The 16,940-nt window shown below is 38.0% G+C and overlaps 1 protein-coding gene across 1 annotated transcript; it reads left to right on the forward strand.

Annotated features, from left to right (window-relative positions):
- The first annotated feature begins 1,565 nt into the window (after positions 1-1,565).
- Positions 1,566-15,168, forward strand: sh2d4ba (SH2 domain containing 4Ba). The gene is made up of 8 exons (XM_048204654.1): positions 1,566-3,733; positions 4,874-5,033; positions 6,021-6,168; positions 8,010-8,148; positions 8,507-8,801; positions 10,143-10,270; positions 12,257-12,477; positions 14,968-15,168. The coding sequence occupies exons 1-8, from the start codon at positions 3,559-3,561 to the stop codon at positions 15,058-15,060; spliced, it is 1,359 nt and encodes a 452-aa protein (XP_048060611.1). The 5' UTR covers positions 1,566-3,558; the 3' UTR covers positions 15,061-15,168.
- The last annotated feature ends 1,772 nt before the right edge of the window (positions 15,169-16,940 follow it).

The raw sequence follows: 16,940 nt of genomic DNA on the forward strand, positions 1-16,940 counted from the left end.
ATTTGTGTATTTGAAGGAAACTGGTATTTCTACCAAAGTAATTTTTAATTGATCAAAAACAGTTTACTTTTACATTTATTACTGTTTCTACATATACAACTTTACCATTAATTAGGGGCCAAGCACCGAAAGTGCGTAGGCACCTATTGTAATCGTTGGCGTTCTTTTTAATTCTTCTTCTTCTTCTTCTTCTTCTTCTTCCACTCTGGATGTCTATGGCAGCCCATAGAACCGCTTGCTTGCGGGAAAGTTGTGAAATTTGGCACACAGTAAAAGGACAGTCTGAACTGTGTCCATAGCCAATTTGGAGTCTCTAACTCAATCCCTCTAGTGCCACCAGCTGTCCAAATTTTCACTCATGTTTATGTTAATAACTTTTGAACCGTAAGGGTTAGAAACAAAATTATTTTTTCCTCTGATTCCTTGGGTCAAGCCGAATCGTCATTTTGTGTCATGAATTTTTTTTTTTCCATTTTGAATTTTCTGGAAAACCTACTTTTTCGAACTCCTCCTAGGCTGTTACTCCGTTTTCACGAAAATTGAACCAGATTATCTTCAGACCATGCCGACAAAAAGTTATGGACTTCATTTCGATATGGAAGTCAATTTCTCAAACCATTTTTGAAAAACACACTAACGAATTTTACGTAGTGCTTGCAAAAACAGACGTAAGGCTATATCTCTGCAACGCTTAATCCTACTGGTCCGGAGATACGAAAAATGGATATTTTTGCTTATAACTTCTGAACGATTTGTCCAAATATCATAAATTTGGTCTCGTCGGCATCATGCCGAGTTTATAACAAAATTTACAAAAATGCTAATAACTTTTGACTTTATTAACCTATTGTAATGAAACTGGTCTCAGTAGATTCCTTAGGTCATGCTGAGAACATAGATATCAAATGTGCCATAGTCGGCTGAACTTCCTGTCAGCCATATTGTTTTTCTTTGAAAACCTACTTTTTCGAACTCCTCCTAGACCGTTGCTCCGAAAAAGTTATGGATTTCAAGTCGATACGTCAAACCGTTTTCGTATACGAATTTTAGGCATGATGCAAAACTGACTCTTGAAGCTGTATCTCTGCAATGCTTTGGCATATTGACACCAAACTTTGCATGAGTCACTGTCACTTTACTTTGACCATACCACAACAATTTGGTCACAGCGCCACCTATTGGTTGAAAGTGATGAATCATTAAATCAATATAATTAAAGGTATTTATGATTTTTCTGTCATTTTGCCTAAATATGCCTTTAATCGCTCAATGTTGCAGTAAGTCTGATGCTCCCAGCTGTGCTGGGATGACTTGTGCTTTCTTTGTGCTTGGCCCCGATAATTGCTGCTTGCAGCTATATTTTATATTGAATTCATTGAATTAATTTTTTACATATTTTACATTGTTGCAGCACCTCTCTTGCCAGTCTGTAACGCTCTGTTTAGTTCCAATCACTAAGAAGCCCCTCCTTCCAAAAAGCACAATGCACTCTGATTGGTCAGCTGGACCAGTGTGTTGTGATTGGTCAATGGCTTCGAGCTTGTTTCGACAATGTAACACACAACTCAGGCCTCGCTCCTGAGATACCGTCATCTGATCGATTTTTGAAGGCAGAATAGATGTATCCTTTGCTGCCTTTGATATCCCACAATCCTATGCATTCCATTCCGTGACAGTTAAGCTAAACAAGAAAGACACAGTCTGAAAGTTGAGGTTGGTTGTCAGTTTGTGTGTAAATGTATGTTTTTGAGCAGCATTTTCCACTTTTGATGTCATTTCTAGCGAGAAATTACTATTGTGGTAATTATTCACTTAGTTATCACCAAAGCTTGATCTATTTTGCTGTAGATCATTAAATTGTTAAGCTGACTCAGAAGCATGTCTGAAATCAGTTTCATGAGGTTCCTTCGTTCGCAAACGCTGCCTGCAAAGTCATTAGGCTTGTTCGAGATGCATCAGCGCTGCACAGACCGATCGACGTATGACAGGAAAGTACCATGAGAGCAATTGGAGAGCAAATGACTCCTTATGATTTTGATGCATCTCAAACAAACCTACTGCCTGGGTAGCAACAAGTCAACTGCCTATGTTTTCGGATGCAGGGAGTTCAGAAACAGTGCTTACCGATATAGAGAATAACTCCCTTCGTGGTGGAATTTAGGCTTTATACCTTTACATACTAAAGAAAGTTCAAAATGTAAACTTTTTTTATTATTAGCATTTGAAAATGCTTGACCTGCTAAATGAAGTGTGGAAATCCCAACACAGTGTCTTTTTTCAGCTGTTGAAATAGTCAGTACACTTGCATTTTTTGTAAGTCATGTCAAATTTAAAAATAAAGAAAACATTCTAGTCTGTTTTTTTGAGAGATGAAGGCTCTTTTATTTACTATCTTGAAAGAAGAAAGGAAATTGGATCCAAGCAGTAAAGAGCAAGAAGAGAATAGCCCAGATGCACAACAACAAGAGGACAAGCATATTGGACTCTCTAATTTGAGAAAGAGACCCCTGACTGGAGCTCAGCTGGCAGCCTCATTGAACAGTACACACTACAGACCAGCTTTGTCTGCATTGGTGAAGAGAAGACTCCGGGATACTGGCCTTTTAGAGAAAATACAACATCTGACACTGGCAAATAAAAATAAATTGGTAGAATGAGCTAAAGTGATTAGAAAAAGCTGTTTTGACGAGCTGTTCCAGAAACAGTTTGATCGAAAGGTCCGTAAAAAGTGCCAACAGAAAGCATTGGATGAAACTTCAAATGCTTTTGTTTTTTCTTTTTTTTAATTTATAGAAATACAGAACCTGATTTCACCAAGTGCAACATGTTCCAGGATCAACATCTTTGTTGATCCTGGAACAACATTCCAATCAACCAGTCAGATTTGAAGGACAAGTTTACAGTATATGTCAAGTTTAGGCTTACAACCAGGGTTAGGTGCTTCTAAATTAGTGTTTTTCACCTATCCTATAATTTCCCTCTGAATTTAGAGATAATTTATAGGTAGGGTTAGGTTTAGGGTAGGGATAGGATAGGGTCAGACAGGAATTTTGGACAAGGATTAACAAAATACGTTGACACAGGAACGTGTCTAACACGGCAAAATCAGGATGTGCACATAGAAACAGTCATCAGCCATCATTATAAATGTCTTTACTTTAATTTGGATCAATTTAAGGCTTCCTTTATTAACAAAGTATCAACTTATTAAAATTTAATAGTGATTCCAAACTTTTAAACAGCATATTTGTGATTTGTATTCTGCATACAACCTGCAAAATGTTTTGCCACAACAACCTAAGAAAGTCTACTAAAACCAACAGTGCCTAAAACATAAAAGTCAATATAAATAAAGTGGGAACTGTGTTACTGTCTCGGGGCATTTGCTGTTGAAGAATCAGTTACGTTTTATAGGTGTAAAACGTTGCAGGCTGTTCCAGGCAAGCATGCTGATATGGTAGTTAACGCTTCACCTTGTTTGACTCAAAGAATTCTGCTGCAAATATATCTGGCAGTTCTCCCAGCGTGTTCCTGGAGAGGAGATTCTGGCAGTTCAGAATGATGCAACAGATCTTGAGAGACATGTTTGTAGATCCAGAGCTTCTGGCTGAACTTAATGAGGAGCAGAGGCAGATTCTTTTCTACAAAATACGTCAGGAGCAGGTGCGACGATGGACAGAGTGTGAGAGCCAAGAGGGAAGCTGGGAAAGTCCCATGACCAAGGAGAGAGATGGTGGGTCCAGCAAGGAAATCTTTCCTAGCCCTAATATGAAATCAGATTGTAACAACAAACAACAAACTGTGCTAATGTACACTCAAGGTACGCTGTAGTACTACTGAAAAAAAAAATCACAATTCTAATATATATAAATAAAGAAATCTCAGTTGGCCAGATGGTGATTAATTTTTTATGAATCAATAAAATATTGGTGTTCAGAACAGTCCGGAGACTGAAGTGTACACTGAGAGGTTTTAAAGCTTATCTTAAATGTCCGCTATGAATGAATAGTACTCATAAACAGATGTCGAAATAGTATTCTTATTTGAAACAGAGTAGAGGTTTGGACCCGATATTCACTACATCACAACTTAACAAGTGGATATAGTTTTGTTATATTTGATCACTTATCAATAATTTTTTGGCAGCTTCATATCCTTAGTGGAAAAGGATATTTCAAAAATACAAAAATGTATTCTCTTCTACAACATTTGTCTGTGAAATGTATTTTTACACTTAAGGTTTTAGCTTAGCAATACGCTAACAGCTCTCGGCCATAGGCACTCTTTAGTTATTTCACCCAAAAATTAAAATGTTGTTTTGAAAACCAATAAGACTTTCGTTCTTCTTCGAAAAAATGAAAATATTTTTAATACAGTATTCCACACGACAAAAACTTTGACACATCAAAAACTACAAAAAGACATATTTAAATATGTAAATATAATCCATATAAATCAAGCGATTTAATCAAGTCTTCTAAAAAGACATCTCTTTAGATGATAAAAAGATTTCATTTAGGCTTTTATTTACATATGAAGACTTCAGATGCAAAAGCCTCTAAGTGCTGTCTGAAATTTTCTTATAAAATGAGCATTTTTATCAAGCTTGTATGTTTATGTTCAGTTATTTCACTTTAATGGCAATGAAAAGGACCTATTAATTGCCATTAAAGTGAGATTACTGAACCTAAACATATGAGCTTGATAAAAATGCTCGTTTTAGAAGAAAATTTCAGATGGCACTTAGAGACTTTTGATTCTAAAGTCTTCATATAAACATTGATCAACAGAATTGTAATTTTTGGGTGAACTGTCTTTTTAAAGATAGTTCATCTAGGCTGGTTTTCACATCTACCTTTATCTCGGTTTCCAGAAAACAGGAAGAGTGTTCAGTGGCTGCAGGGCAAAGATGGTGAGGTGTGGGTTTGGGTAATGGGGGACGCCCCTGAAGACAAACCATACGAGGTGATTGTCAAAGAGCTGATGGAGGAGAGAGCCAGGCGACAGGCTCAGCTAGAAGCCCAGGAGCTGTGGTGAGGATTGTGAGCATCTGCATGATGTTTATCTGTATCTTTCAACTATATTAGAAACTGATTTTCCAACTGGTCATTTCATGTCCAAAGAAAATATAAAACACAATCTTTTGCTGTAGAGATTTAGCAATTTAAGGATTAGTCCACTTTCAAATTAAAATTTCCTGATAATTTACTAACCCCCATGTCATCCAAGATGTCCATGTCCTTTCTTCAGTCAAAAAGAAATTAAGGTTTTTGATTAAAACCTTCCAGGATTATTCTCCTTATAGTGGACTTCAACTGGCCCCAAACGGTTGAAGGTCAAAATTACAGTTTCAGTGCAGCTTCAAAGGGCTTTAAACGATACCAGACGATCAATAAGTGACTTATCTAGCGAAACGATCTGTCACTTTCTAAAAGAAATTTAAATGTATATGCTTTATAAACACAAATGATCGCCTTGCAAGTGCTTCCGCCAGACCGCACTTCCATATTCTTCAAAAAGCTTACGCTGTATGTCCTACGCCTTCCCTATTCAACTTACGGAAAAAACAGAACTGGTGCCGCATTCGTTCCGTAAGTAGAACAGGGAAGGCGTAGGACATACAGCGTAAGCTTTTTGAAGAATACGGAAGTGCGGTCTGGCAGGAAGCACTTGCAAGGCGATCATTTGTGTTTATAAAGCATATGCATTTACATTTTTTTTAAGAAAATGACCCATCATTTCGCTAGATAAGACCCTTATTCCTCGTCTGGTATCGTTTAAAGCCCTTTGAAAAAAAACGTAATTTAATTTCGACTGAAGAAAGAAGGACATGTACATCTTAGATGACATGGGGGTGAGTAAATTATCAGGAAATTTTAATTTGAAAGCGGACTAATCCTTTAAGCAACATGGAAACATAATCAGGAATGTCATGTCATTCTTCTGAATATGCCTGATGAGGGAAAAAATCCTAGATTCTGAAAAAGATTTTCCACCTTATTTGTTTGGCTTTTTCCAAGGCGAAAGAAAGAAGAAGAAATAAAGCAAAAGTTCAGAGATGCCATTGCAAAGGAAAAAGCACGTTTAGTTGCAGGAAAGTGGAAGGAAGAAGCCGAGGACAGAAAAGCAGCCAAACAGGAAGAGGAACGTATACGGGAAAAACTAAAGGTGATTGATCAACAAACCCCTCAAACTTCTAACTGTGCTGCAAAATGAGAATGCACTAATTGGCCTTAGCAAGACGAAAAAGACTAAAAAATGGTTGCCAACGTTCTACTCTCTAGCAGATCCAAATTATCTGCTAGAGAGTCAGGAGACTAACTTAGCAGTGGGAGTCACAAAACAATCCAATGATGTCCACCTCTAGGGCCTAAAATTCGTTTGGTGGATGTTGTTTTCCACCAAACTCTCTGTAAATTATTTAGGTAAGTGTGTGGAACGGCTGCTGAGGTTGTCCCTCTATACTTCTATTCTCTGTACCTCCCTTTGAAAGACAGAGAACAATGAGGAAAACAACCAAGCAATCAATACTCAATCTGAAACCAACAGGAGGGCAACTTGCTGCATCAACGACAAAAACTAGAGCTGAGTGCTTTTCTAGTTCTCCAGAACAGTCTATGTATGTACCTTTGTATGTCATGTTAGTCTTAGTTGCTTCCCACTTTGAGGCTAAATGAAACAGAAAATGTATTACACAGAGCTGAGGCTGTTTTTGGTTGACGTGAAAAGCAGAAGTCATGTTATAGTGTAAACGGGTCAGTGACAAATAATAGTTTGCAATGTTTGAAACATTTGTTTACTTTATACATTTTTTGTGTATTGTTTTTTTGTATTTAAATATTCAGAGCTCTTTTTGTTACAAGAAAAAAATAAATTATACCGGTTACAGAATACACGCCGCAACTTATTTAATTATAGTGATAATACTGTATACCGTGATAAAAGTGTCAGCAATTATCGTGTTATGAAAATTTGATACCGTTTTGTCACAATATACCTATTGTATAAATGAATTTGCATTTGAGATGATGTCATTGACCCAAAATGTAGATGCTTGATAATTCTGCAAGCCAAAAAGCATGTCAACTTAGTAAGAATTAGAATTTGTTTGGTTACAAGAAAGTGAGGGAAGAAGTCAATTAATCTTAAAGAGGAAATTACATCCTAAAGGCAACTCCATTGCTGCAAGATTAGTTATTCAGAAGTTGCACTGATTGCATTATCTTTTCAAAGAGGAAGAAAAAGAAAACGGCAGATCGTAGGAAGAGTCGGGGCAGACAAGGGTGGCGGCAAGACCATTTTTCAATATTCACACTGCAGATTTCCAAAGAGGCCTTGATGGTTATCCATGATTTGCGGCCTGGTAATGAGACCTTCTAAAGAAACTTGTCAAATATTAAAGAGCTCATTTATCACAGCCCACATATCTTCCCTCTTACTGGAAAGTGCTGAGTCATTAAACTTTGAAGTGTTTCTCTCACAATACTTCTTAAGAAATCTTTAAAAAGACTGTCAAGGCACAAGGTATGGAGAGGAGTGAAAAGAAAAGGGTAGTTGTCTAGCTTTTAGTTAGATGTGCTTCGGTTATATGAAGAAGCACTTTAATATAGAGCAACTATGCCAGCAAACTCAAAGAAATGAAACCTCCGTACTAAACAGAATGAACAACATTTTCCATAGAAGGAGTCATGTTTTTGGACTCTAGTGGTCTAGACAAGGGGTGTCTGTTTCCAGATAATGCCTCATTGGTAATTACCTTATGCCAATAATTACACAGCTTAAGTATCTCAAACAACCATGCTGCCACATGTTAGTGTCCTCAAGGATTAATTATTCAACCAAATGATTTCCATTTCAACACAGCTAATGAGCCACTGGTGCTAATTCATTAGTGCTGCAAGAGTTAGAACTACATACTGAGGCTAAGTAAGGACTGAGGTGCATATGATTTGACAACTCTCTCTCTCTCTCTCACACACACAAAAACTTTCTATGCTACTCTCACACAGAAACAAGAGGAAGAGGAGAGGCAGAGGGAAGAGGAGGAGATACGACGTGCAGAGGAAAAAAGAGCAAAGGAGCTATATATGTCCCTTGAGCAAGAACAAAAAAAAAGCGAACAACGTGACAAAGAGTGGGAGGAACAATGCGAGTGAAGATGTTATTTCTTCATATGCATTTTCATCTGTCAACCTTTCTGTTTATTTATGTCTTTTCTTAACATTTACAAAATTCGAATCTAGATCGATAGATAGATGGTTAGATTGATAGTTAGATGGTTTCTACTTGGTAATTAATTAAGCTAAAATAAATAGCTACCATGTTTCAAAAAAACAGCTTGACTAATTTGGTAAAACCAATTATTACCTAGTTTGTTGCTTACCTTAGACCAGCTAGAAACCAGCTATGTTCCAAAACACACTTACCAGGAATATATAAATGGGTTTTGGATTCAATCTGTCCTTTCTAATCTAACCATCTATTCTTTATCCTTCCTCCTCTTTAGTACGTCGCTCCAAAGCAGCTGATAAAGAGATGACAAGGAAGGCTCGCTGGGCAAGAGACGAATATAAGCGTCAGTCACTACGGGCCATAGAGAAAGGCCACGTGGCTGGCCTGAGTGGCCACTTCCAAAAGCAATCTCACCGGAGACACAGTACTTTCATTGAACCATCTGCCAGTCCTCTCTCCAGCAATGAAGTCAAACCCAGGCCCAGCCTTCAACGTGCAGAACCTCCTTTGTACCGGCGGAGACAAAGCCGCAGGCATAGTACAACAGCAACACAACCACTAATGGACAGGTAACCATTCTGTAGAGAAATAACAGTACATGACATTAAATATAGATTATGCTATATAGTGCTTTAAGCACATTCATTTTAAATGCTAAAAGTAAAATTAGGCATCAAAAAATGATAATGTAAAGCATGATTTTATTTATTTTGAAATTTGCTAAAGATAACATTTAACAGTATTATTGACACATATATAATCAACTGATATCAAAATGTAAAAATGCATCCATAACACGTGTGTGCAACAATTCCCTACCAAAGAAACACTTCACACCAGCCTCAGCTGATTTAAAGATAGGGTAGGCAATTTGTTTTATAAACTCTTTTTGTTATACTGTCTGAAACTCTCTTCACATCCTGATAGCAATCAATAACAGAAGTGGTCTAAATATGAAAACATATATCTTCTGTGGAAGTCTCAGGACCAAAAAATGCTGGTTCGAATGCACGATACAATGTCCTACCTGCCCGTCAACGTATGTATTTCAACAGTACATAAGGGTTAAAGACCACTCTGGTGTCTCTGGTTATACATTAAGATCCATTATCACCTAATAAATTGTATGGAACATGAATAGCTTGCCAATGTCGACATTAATTGCAGAACATGGCTGAAGATTAGAAGGGCTCTGCCCTTTTACCCTCCGAAGCACAGTACGACCTATGACCTGCCTGTCAGCGTGTGTATTTCCATACCTTTGCACACCCTGCTCACGCAGACATCACACGTCATCAGCGCATTCCATAAGGCTATGCAGAGTTGTACACGGACAGTCACCGATCGCTGCAAACAAACAGCAGCCTTTTACAGTTACTCCCGAACCAAAACAACAAGCTTATGCTGTGTTCACACCGTGTCATAAACGTAATTATGAGATGGCAACCAGTGACACTCTACCCGGAGCTGTTCACGTCCTCAGACTTAGATTTATGCGTTTCTATGTCAACACTATCAACGCCAAAATGAATCTGCAGCAGTCAGGTGGTACAACTCTGCAAGTTGTTTGTAATTTAACGCTGTTTCTCGTCTTGTGAAGCTTGTGTGTTCATGTCTTTTGAAGGAGGCGTGTCTTTGGAGAGCGCTCTGAAGGGAGGGTGGGATCATATGCTTTTCAAAGCTATTGCTGGCCACTCCGAAATTGCCTACCCTACCTTTAAACTGGCCAAGCTGGTGTTGGTGCTGCTCTGCCAGCCTCAGGTCATCTAATATAGGCAAACCCAGCCTATTGGGGCAGGTTGGGAGACCAGCAAACCATCTTAGGCTGTATTAAGCTGTCTTTTCAAAGGGTTATGCACCATATCAAGAACTGTGTAGTTCTGTAAATTAGCACTCTCCTTTCCCATTAGCCCTGCATGGTTGAGGACACCACGACCCAGTTCCAGGGAGTTGGTTATTCTCTGGTTTACTGAAGAGCAAAAACCAAAACAGGCGGGACATGAAAGGAACGGCAATGCTATCGCCCCTTGGTTCCACGGTAAGGTTTCTTAATGACCTCTCTGGTGTCTCCAGTTAAATGATACATTAAAATCCATCATCACCTGATAAATTGTTCGGAACATGAATAGCTTGCCAATGTCGACATTAATTGCAGAACATGGATGAAGATTACTGTGCCGTAAGCAAGTGGGAAACATGAGTAGATTTTAGCAACCCAGACATATGCTAGCACCACTCAAGCAGATAACAGAGCTCTGCCCTTTTACCCTCTTGTACACACTGTCACCCGTATCCACAAGGAGAGAGAAATGGAGTATGGAATATGCGGCCTTGTTTTGAAACCAGAAACTGGCCGACCAACAGATGGAGAGCGGTGGTGTGTGTGTCTGCTTCTACTTGTGCACGGATAGACAGTACAGAGAAATTGAGGGGAGTGCTCAATAATTCAAAGGTTTTACTAGGCTAATTACTGGCGTGAGTCCTGCAGCTTTGTCATGTTTGAATGGGATACAGTGTGTGACTCCTGGTTAAATGACAAGAGAGCAGATTAATAGGCTTGTGATTGTCGGAAATTCTAACGGAATGCAGGCCACACATCAGTGTGTGTGTGATTCTGAATAGATGCATCTAGATAAGAGATCAACGCACACTCATTCATACCCTTACTGACACACGTACAACAAGCCATGGTGTAGATTTACACCAAAACTGCTGGTACAGATACATGGAAAAAGCATACTATACCACTTTCTGCCTGCCACCTGATGACTCTAAGATAACAAGATTACAATGGAAACAATGCTGAAATACCTAAACAACTACTCTTTAAAAGTCATTACCTTTGTGAAAAAGAAGTGTGCTCACTGAATGTGTACTTGTAGTGTACACATCTTAAAGAAACATTTAAAAAAAAAAGCATGTGTAGAATTAAATAACAGGCCACTTAAATGTACTTAAAAAATGAACACTTTCATGGCTGTTTCTTAACACACTTAAGTACACTTTTGAAAAGTGTACTCTGTAATCATAATGTCAAATGAAAAGTTTTACTTTAACACATTTTAAATTATTATTTTAATAATCTTTGGTCAAGAAGTAGACTTATTTTGATGTGTTAACTGGCATACTGAAGCACATGTAAAGTACTTGGTTATATAATATATTATATATTTTAACTGTAGTGTTATTATTTAATGTTGTTACAAATGTGTAATTACAAACATAACATACAAGTTTCAATAGAAATTACATTAAATTTTAATTTACATTTAAAAAAAAAAAAAAAAGCAATCTTAAGTTCAACTAACTGCATTTAATATAAATTAAAATAAAATACATTTCATTTAATTGCAAATAACATGTAATTAAAGCAGAACTAAGTAACTTTTTTTACCTTCATAAATAGTTTTTACGATGGTTAATTGACTTGTAGTGGTGTGTTTGAGGCGTGCACTAACCCCCTCTGGCACGTCTACGCCAGAAAACCGCACTTGCAAGTTGAGCTTCGCCGACCCGACACAATCTCGCCTCATGTTCACGTTCACGCGAGAGTGACAAAATGCTTTACGGTAATTCAAAAACAATGTATATATTATGACTTTATAAGACAATTTCGAAAATTACCCACCTCCAGTCCATCGAGATTTCTTGTACTGTATTTGCAAAACTACTGCGCTGGTGAGCGTTGTAGTCGTTGTAGTCCAGAGCTGCGCTTGGAGTATTTACGACAGTGTGATTCACTGAAGGAACCTGTAGGGGGAGCTTCGCAAATCTTACTGAGTTCCGCTTTAAAATTCAGTTATCTCTTAAGTATATTATTTTAAAGTATATTATTTCCATAATAAGTAATCTTTTTAAAAGTATGCTAAAGTGTATTTCTTTTTCACAAGGGTAAACAGGCCAGGATCTTTGAGGTGCTTCAGTTAATATGAACAAAAAACTATGTGAATGTTTTGGGGAGTTTGAATTAGTGTACACATAATTAACTCCCCACTGACAGCTGACTGTGTTGTCCATCCTGAAGGCATCATTTCTCGAGAGGACTCAGAGAGACTGCTTATGAATTCTGCTGAGGGCTCTTTCTTGGTACGGGTCAGTGAAAGGATATGGGGCTACACACTGTCCTATCGCACAGCCAGCGGTTTCAAGCATTTCCTTATCGATGCTTCTGGGGACTATTACAGCTTCCTGGGTGTGGACCAAAACCGTCATGCCACCCTTGCTGACCTCATTGACTTCCACAAGGTAAGAGAGCAGAATAGCAACTTCAGAAAGCTGTTTATGTGACATATGGGTGAATGTTTTTACTTCAAATGGATTTTTACTTCAAGAATGCAAAAGATGATACAAAATGCTCTTACACCAACCAAAAGATATTTAAAATAAAAAATAATTTTCATATTATATGAATCAATCACAATAAGGCTTAAGAATTTATCATGCAGGTAGTGCTGCTGGCGCAAGTTTATGCCATTTCCTACTAGATCTCTCTCTTCACTTTTTGGGATAGTTCACCAAAAACTTAAATTTCTGTCATTATTTAGTTACTCACCCGCATGATGTTCCAACCCCATATGACTCTCTTTCTTCTGTGGAACACGAATTATGTTTTGATGAATGTCCACTTCTCTTTGTGGATGGATGAATGTCAAGCTCCAAAAAAAGCATGATCTCTTGCACGGCCTCAATTTATCAGGGACTCCTGCCAAGATCACACAAGGGCAAGGCACAGTTTGTTCGATACTGACAAATCTGTGTCTGACGATGAATATTGTAGTATACCGTCCTGAGAAACACTTCCCTTCATAATATTTCAGCAGTCACGTCGTGTGTACCGTTTTGTCTGTCGTTTGTTTAAAATCACAACTTGCGATGCTCGATTCGCGAATGAATCACGAATCGACATGATTCACTGTTTCGAAGCACTCGAAATACCGCGCGCTGATGACACCTGCTGGTCAAATGTGTAAATACACGTGAACACAGCCCAAACGTGTACATATTTTTAGTAAAGTGTAATATGATTCAGGTCATTAATTATGAAGTGTCAGTATAATTTGAGATTTTATATTAAGTGCTTGTTTTATATGTTTTAGGAAGGAATTGACTACGCAAATTAGAAAACATTAAAGGAACACTCCACTTTTTTTGAGAATAGGCTCATTTTCCAACTCGCAAAGAGTTAAACAGTTGAGTTTTACCATTTTCTAATCCATTCAGCCGATCTCCGGGTCTGGCGGTACCACTTTTAGCATAGCTTAGCATAGTTCATTGAATCTGATTAGACCGTTAGCATCTCGCTCACAAATGACCAAAGAGTTTCGATATTTTTCCTATTTAAAAACTTGACTCTTCTGTAGTTACATCATGTACTAAGACCGACGGAAAATGAAAAGTTTCGATTTTCTAGGCCGATATGGCTAGGAACTATACTCTCGATCATTCCGGCATAATAATCAAGGAATTTTGCTGCCGTACCATGGGTGCAGCAGGCGCAATGATATACGCACGTTTATAAAAAAAAAATTCATTAACACTGAACTTTTATTACAAAACTGACTAGAGATTTCACCAGATCAGTGCCATATAGTGGCAAACCATCTGCTTTGGAAACACTGCTGAAGCTTCGAAACCTCAATTTTTTGTTTCGAATCAGTGGTTCGGAGAGCATACCAAACTTGTCAAGTCACGTAAATAATGCACACGAGACCCGAAGCTTCGAAACCCTTTTATGTGAAAAAAAAAGTGCAAAATCAAAAAGTTTCGAAGATTCAAGTCTCGTTTACATGACTTAACAAGTTTGGCACACTCTCGGAACCACTGATTCAAAACAAAATATTGAGGTTTCGAAGCTTCAGCAGTGTTTCTAAAGTACTCATCTGAATCGTTTGCAGCTGTTTGTAATTGATTACAAAGAACAGAATGTGGTGGGATGAAGTGACAATTTACTTACAATAAAATGAAATAAACTTGCAAAACCATTATTCCCCAGAAGAATGTTTGCACTGAGGAGAAGCCCTGATGCCCATATACATGACAGCATGTGCAGGATTAAAGTTTGGTCAGTCTTAAAGCCTCTAGATCTCTAAATGTGCTGTAACAACACAACATTTGAGAAATGGATTAGCAGTCAGAGCTGATTCCTGAGTTAAACACTGTCTGTAATGTAATCTGCACTAAGGCAACTTTCAATAAAAGCTTGCCTTGACATCAACACATGTCACATATCCCTTCAGCATACCCTGTGTAACCATGGATACATATTTCACTGTCTGGAATGCTGTCAAAGTTGGAGTCACAAGCTGTGAAATCTCTGACATTAGTTACATGCAAATTCAGGCAACGTTGTACAACTGTCAACAAGCGTTCCCGCTTCACGCCTCTGCAATATGGTAAAAATAAATAAAAAAAATGTAGAGAACCTGTCTACATATATATGAAAATTACAACGGGTTTAGCTCAGCTAGAAAAACATGCAGTATTCAATGGCAATCACTGAATGAATAAAAGAGCAACTCAGGTTTATCTTGAAACATAGCAGTGCTGGAAACAAGGCTGCCCTCACTATTTCAGGCCACATTTGACACATTTTTGAATATGTAAAATAAATCAAATGACACATAGCATGCGCATTTTTAGCATGTGATGATTTCAGGCATTTGTGTATCAAATCTTGTACTCTTGCTATTAGGGTGCACGGCACTCTAGATAATGGCAACATCTGTCAATTCTCAGGAGGAAGTCATCACAACTACAGGGAAAGAGCTGCTCCTGGAGGCCTGCATGCGGACTGGGCCCTCTGTGGACTTCGGAGGGCTTTTCCCATGACTCCTCACATGACTTCAAAGGCAAATCTCTGCAGGGCAGCTAATGTAGCAGGATGTTCTCTGCATTTCAAAGAACATGGTCAAAAATAAACAAGACTTCTGATCCTCATGTTCTGCCTCTCAGTGCCTTATGATCAGGCCCCAGACTTTTTCCTTGCATTTTCTGTGCTGATTTTTGAGATGTAGAATTCTTGTTTTAAAGGTGCAATGTGTAGATTTTAGGAGGATCTATTGAGAGAAATGCAATATATACATAACTATGGTTTCAGTGGTGTATAAAGACTTTACATAATGAACCGTTATGTTTTTATTACCTTAGAATGAGCCATTTCTATATACATACACCTCGGGTCCCCTTACACGTTAAGTCGCCGTTTTGCGCTGGCATGTTTCTACAGCAGCCCTAAACGGACAAACTGCTCTACAGAGCGCGTTTGCTTGACTGGCAACTCTCTTCTGTTTCAGATGATGACATTTTGGTCCTGTGTTGGCCACTGTAGCTTCTCTAAATTGCAATTCGCGATCTCACCACTAGATGCCACTCAAATTTACACACGGAACCTTTAAATATGGTAAATTGTGTTACATTAAGTTGAGAGTACTATACTCTTGTTGGTAGCTGACAGCATTATTAAATATTTATGAGATTTATTGTACACAAATTCTGTGCCTCCATATGATCCTGGCAATTGAAAGAGTTTCCAGTGACACTAACTTGATGTAAAGGAATGTCATGCTATGTTTTACACGATCAGTGGTCTTTGTTGGCTAGTTGAAAAGCCATTAGCGTTGCATTTTATTTATTTATTTATTTATTTTTTGTGATTATTAATACATGTAAGTCAAATGCATTCATGTATTGCAACTGAAAGTATAAATGTATCTGAAACAGAACTATTATTTTCTGTTCTTTAGAATAGGATGTGATGGCAAAGATAAGTTGATAAGAACCAGTGTGAGCACTGAAAGAATCTTTGCAAAGAAAGCACTTGTACTTGTGGAAGGTCTGATTTAACAAGAACAGGAAAAGACCTGTTTCCTCTGTCCATCCTTTAGTCGTACTGTAGCTTTTTCCATGAGGGAGATAGTCGTTCTGTAGCCTCCAGTGAAAGAAATCAGATCTTTTACACTTCTGCCCCAGCTAAATATGTGCACATCATCCTACAGAGGCACAATAATCCTTTTTTATTTGTTCTCGATATGTTCCCACTTCATCTGCACTGCCAGAAAAGCCCATAATGGGACTTTTTATCAGGACTGATTGTCAGAGTTCAATGTAATGTATGGGTGTGACCGTGAAATGGCAAAGTTACAGAGAACCCAGTTCTGCTTTATCACAAATTGAGCAAGACACGTCAGGTTTTTCCAGGACAACTGTGCTTGTAATTAGTGTGCTGTAAGTCACTTTGAATGGGAAAATGCCCCTGCTACTATATAGTAGAAAGATGCTTTAGTGGTTGTATGGACTGAAAAAGTAACAAAAAATTCCAGAGTTGTGGCTAATGTACCGCACTGCAGGCTTTCTCAAGTAGTGGACCTTTCTGACCTGACAGTCTGGAGCTTAGATGTCATAACCCACAGCAAAGTTTGAATTTTAAAGCCTGTTTATGTTACATTGTTCAGGTTGTTTTTTGTTGTTTTTTGCTCCCCTGCCAAAGTCAATCCAGGATTAAAGCTACAGGCGATTTTCTAATTGAGCCCTCTGGACGTTTTTACTTTTAATTGCTCCAGTCATTCTCCCATACTTCTACAATACTCGCAATGCAACAAACTGATACATGATCATTCATTTAATTGTTTCTTTATGAAGACAATGAATCTTTATCAGTAGTTTTGTTAACGTAAATTTGAAACGCTATTCTTAACTCATTTTACTTCCAT

This window comes from Megalobrama amblycephala, linkage group LG10, assembly GCF_018812025.1.
Source record: "Megalobrama amblycephala isolate DHTTF-2021 linkage group LG10, ASM1881202v1, whole genome shotgun sequence".
In the NCBI taxonomy this organism is placed as follows: domain Eukaryota; kingdom Metazoa; phylum Chordata; class Actinopteri; order Cypriniformes; family Xenocyprididae; genus Megalobrama; species Megalobrama amblycephala.

What these genes read in the sequence shown, in the direction of transcription:
- sh2d4ba (XM_048204654.1), top strand. Translation starts at nt 3,559, where the DNA reads ATGATGCAACAGATCTTGAGAGACATGTTTGTAGATCCAGAGCTTCTG. An exon ending in CATGACCAAGGAGAGAGATG is followed by an intron (nt 3,734 to 4,873) that starts GTGGGTCCAGCA and finishes CTCGGTTTCCAG; the next exon opens with AAAACAGGAAGAGTGTTCAG. An exon ending in GTATACGGGAAAAACTAAAG is followed by an intron (nt 6,169 to 8,009) that starts GTGATTGATCAA and finishes ACTCTCACACAG; the next exon opens with AAACAAGAGGAAGAGGAGAG.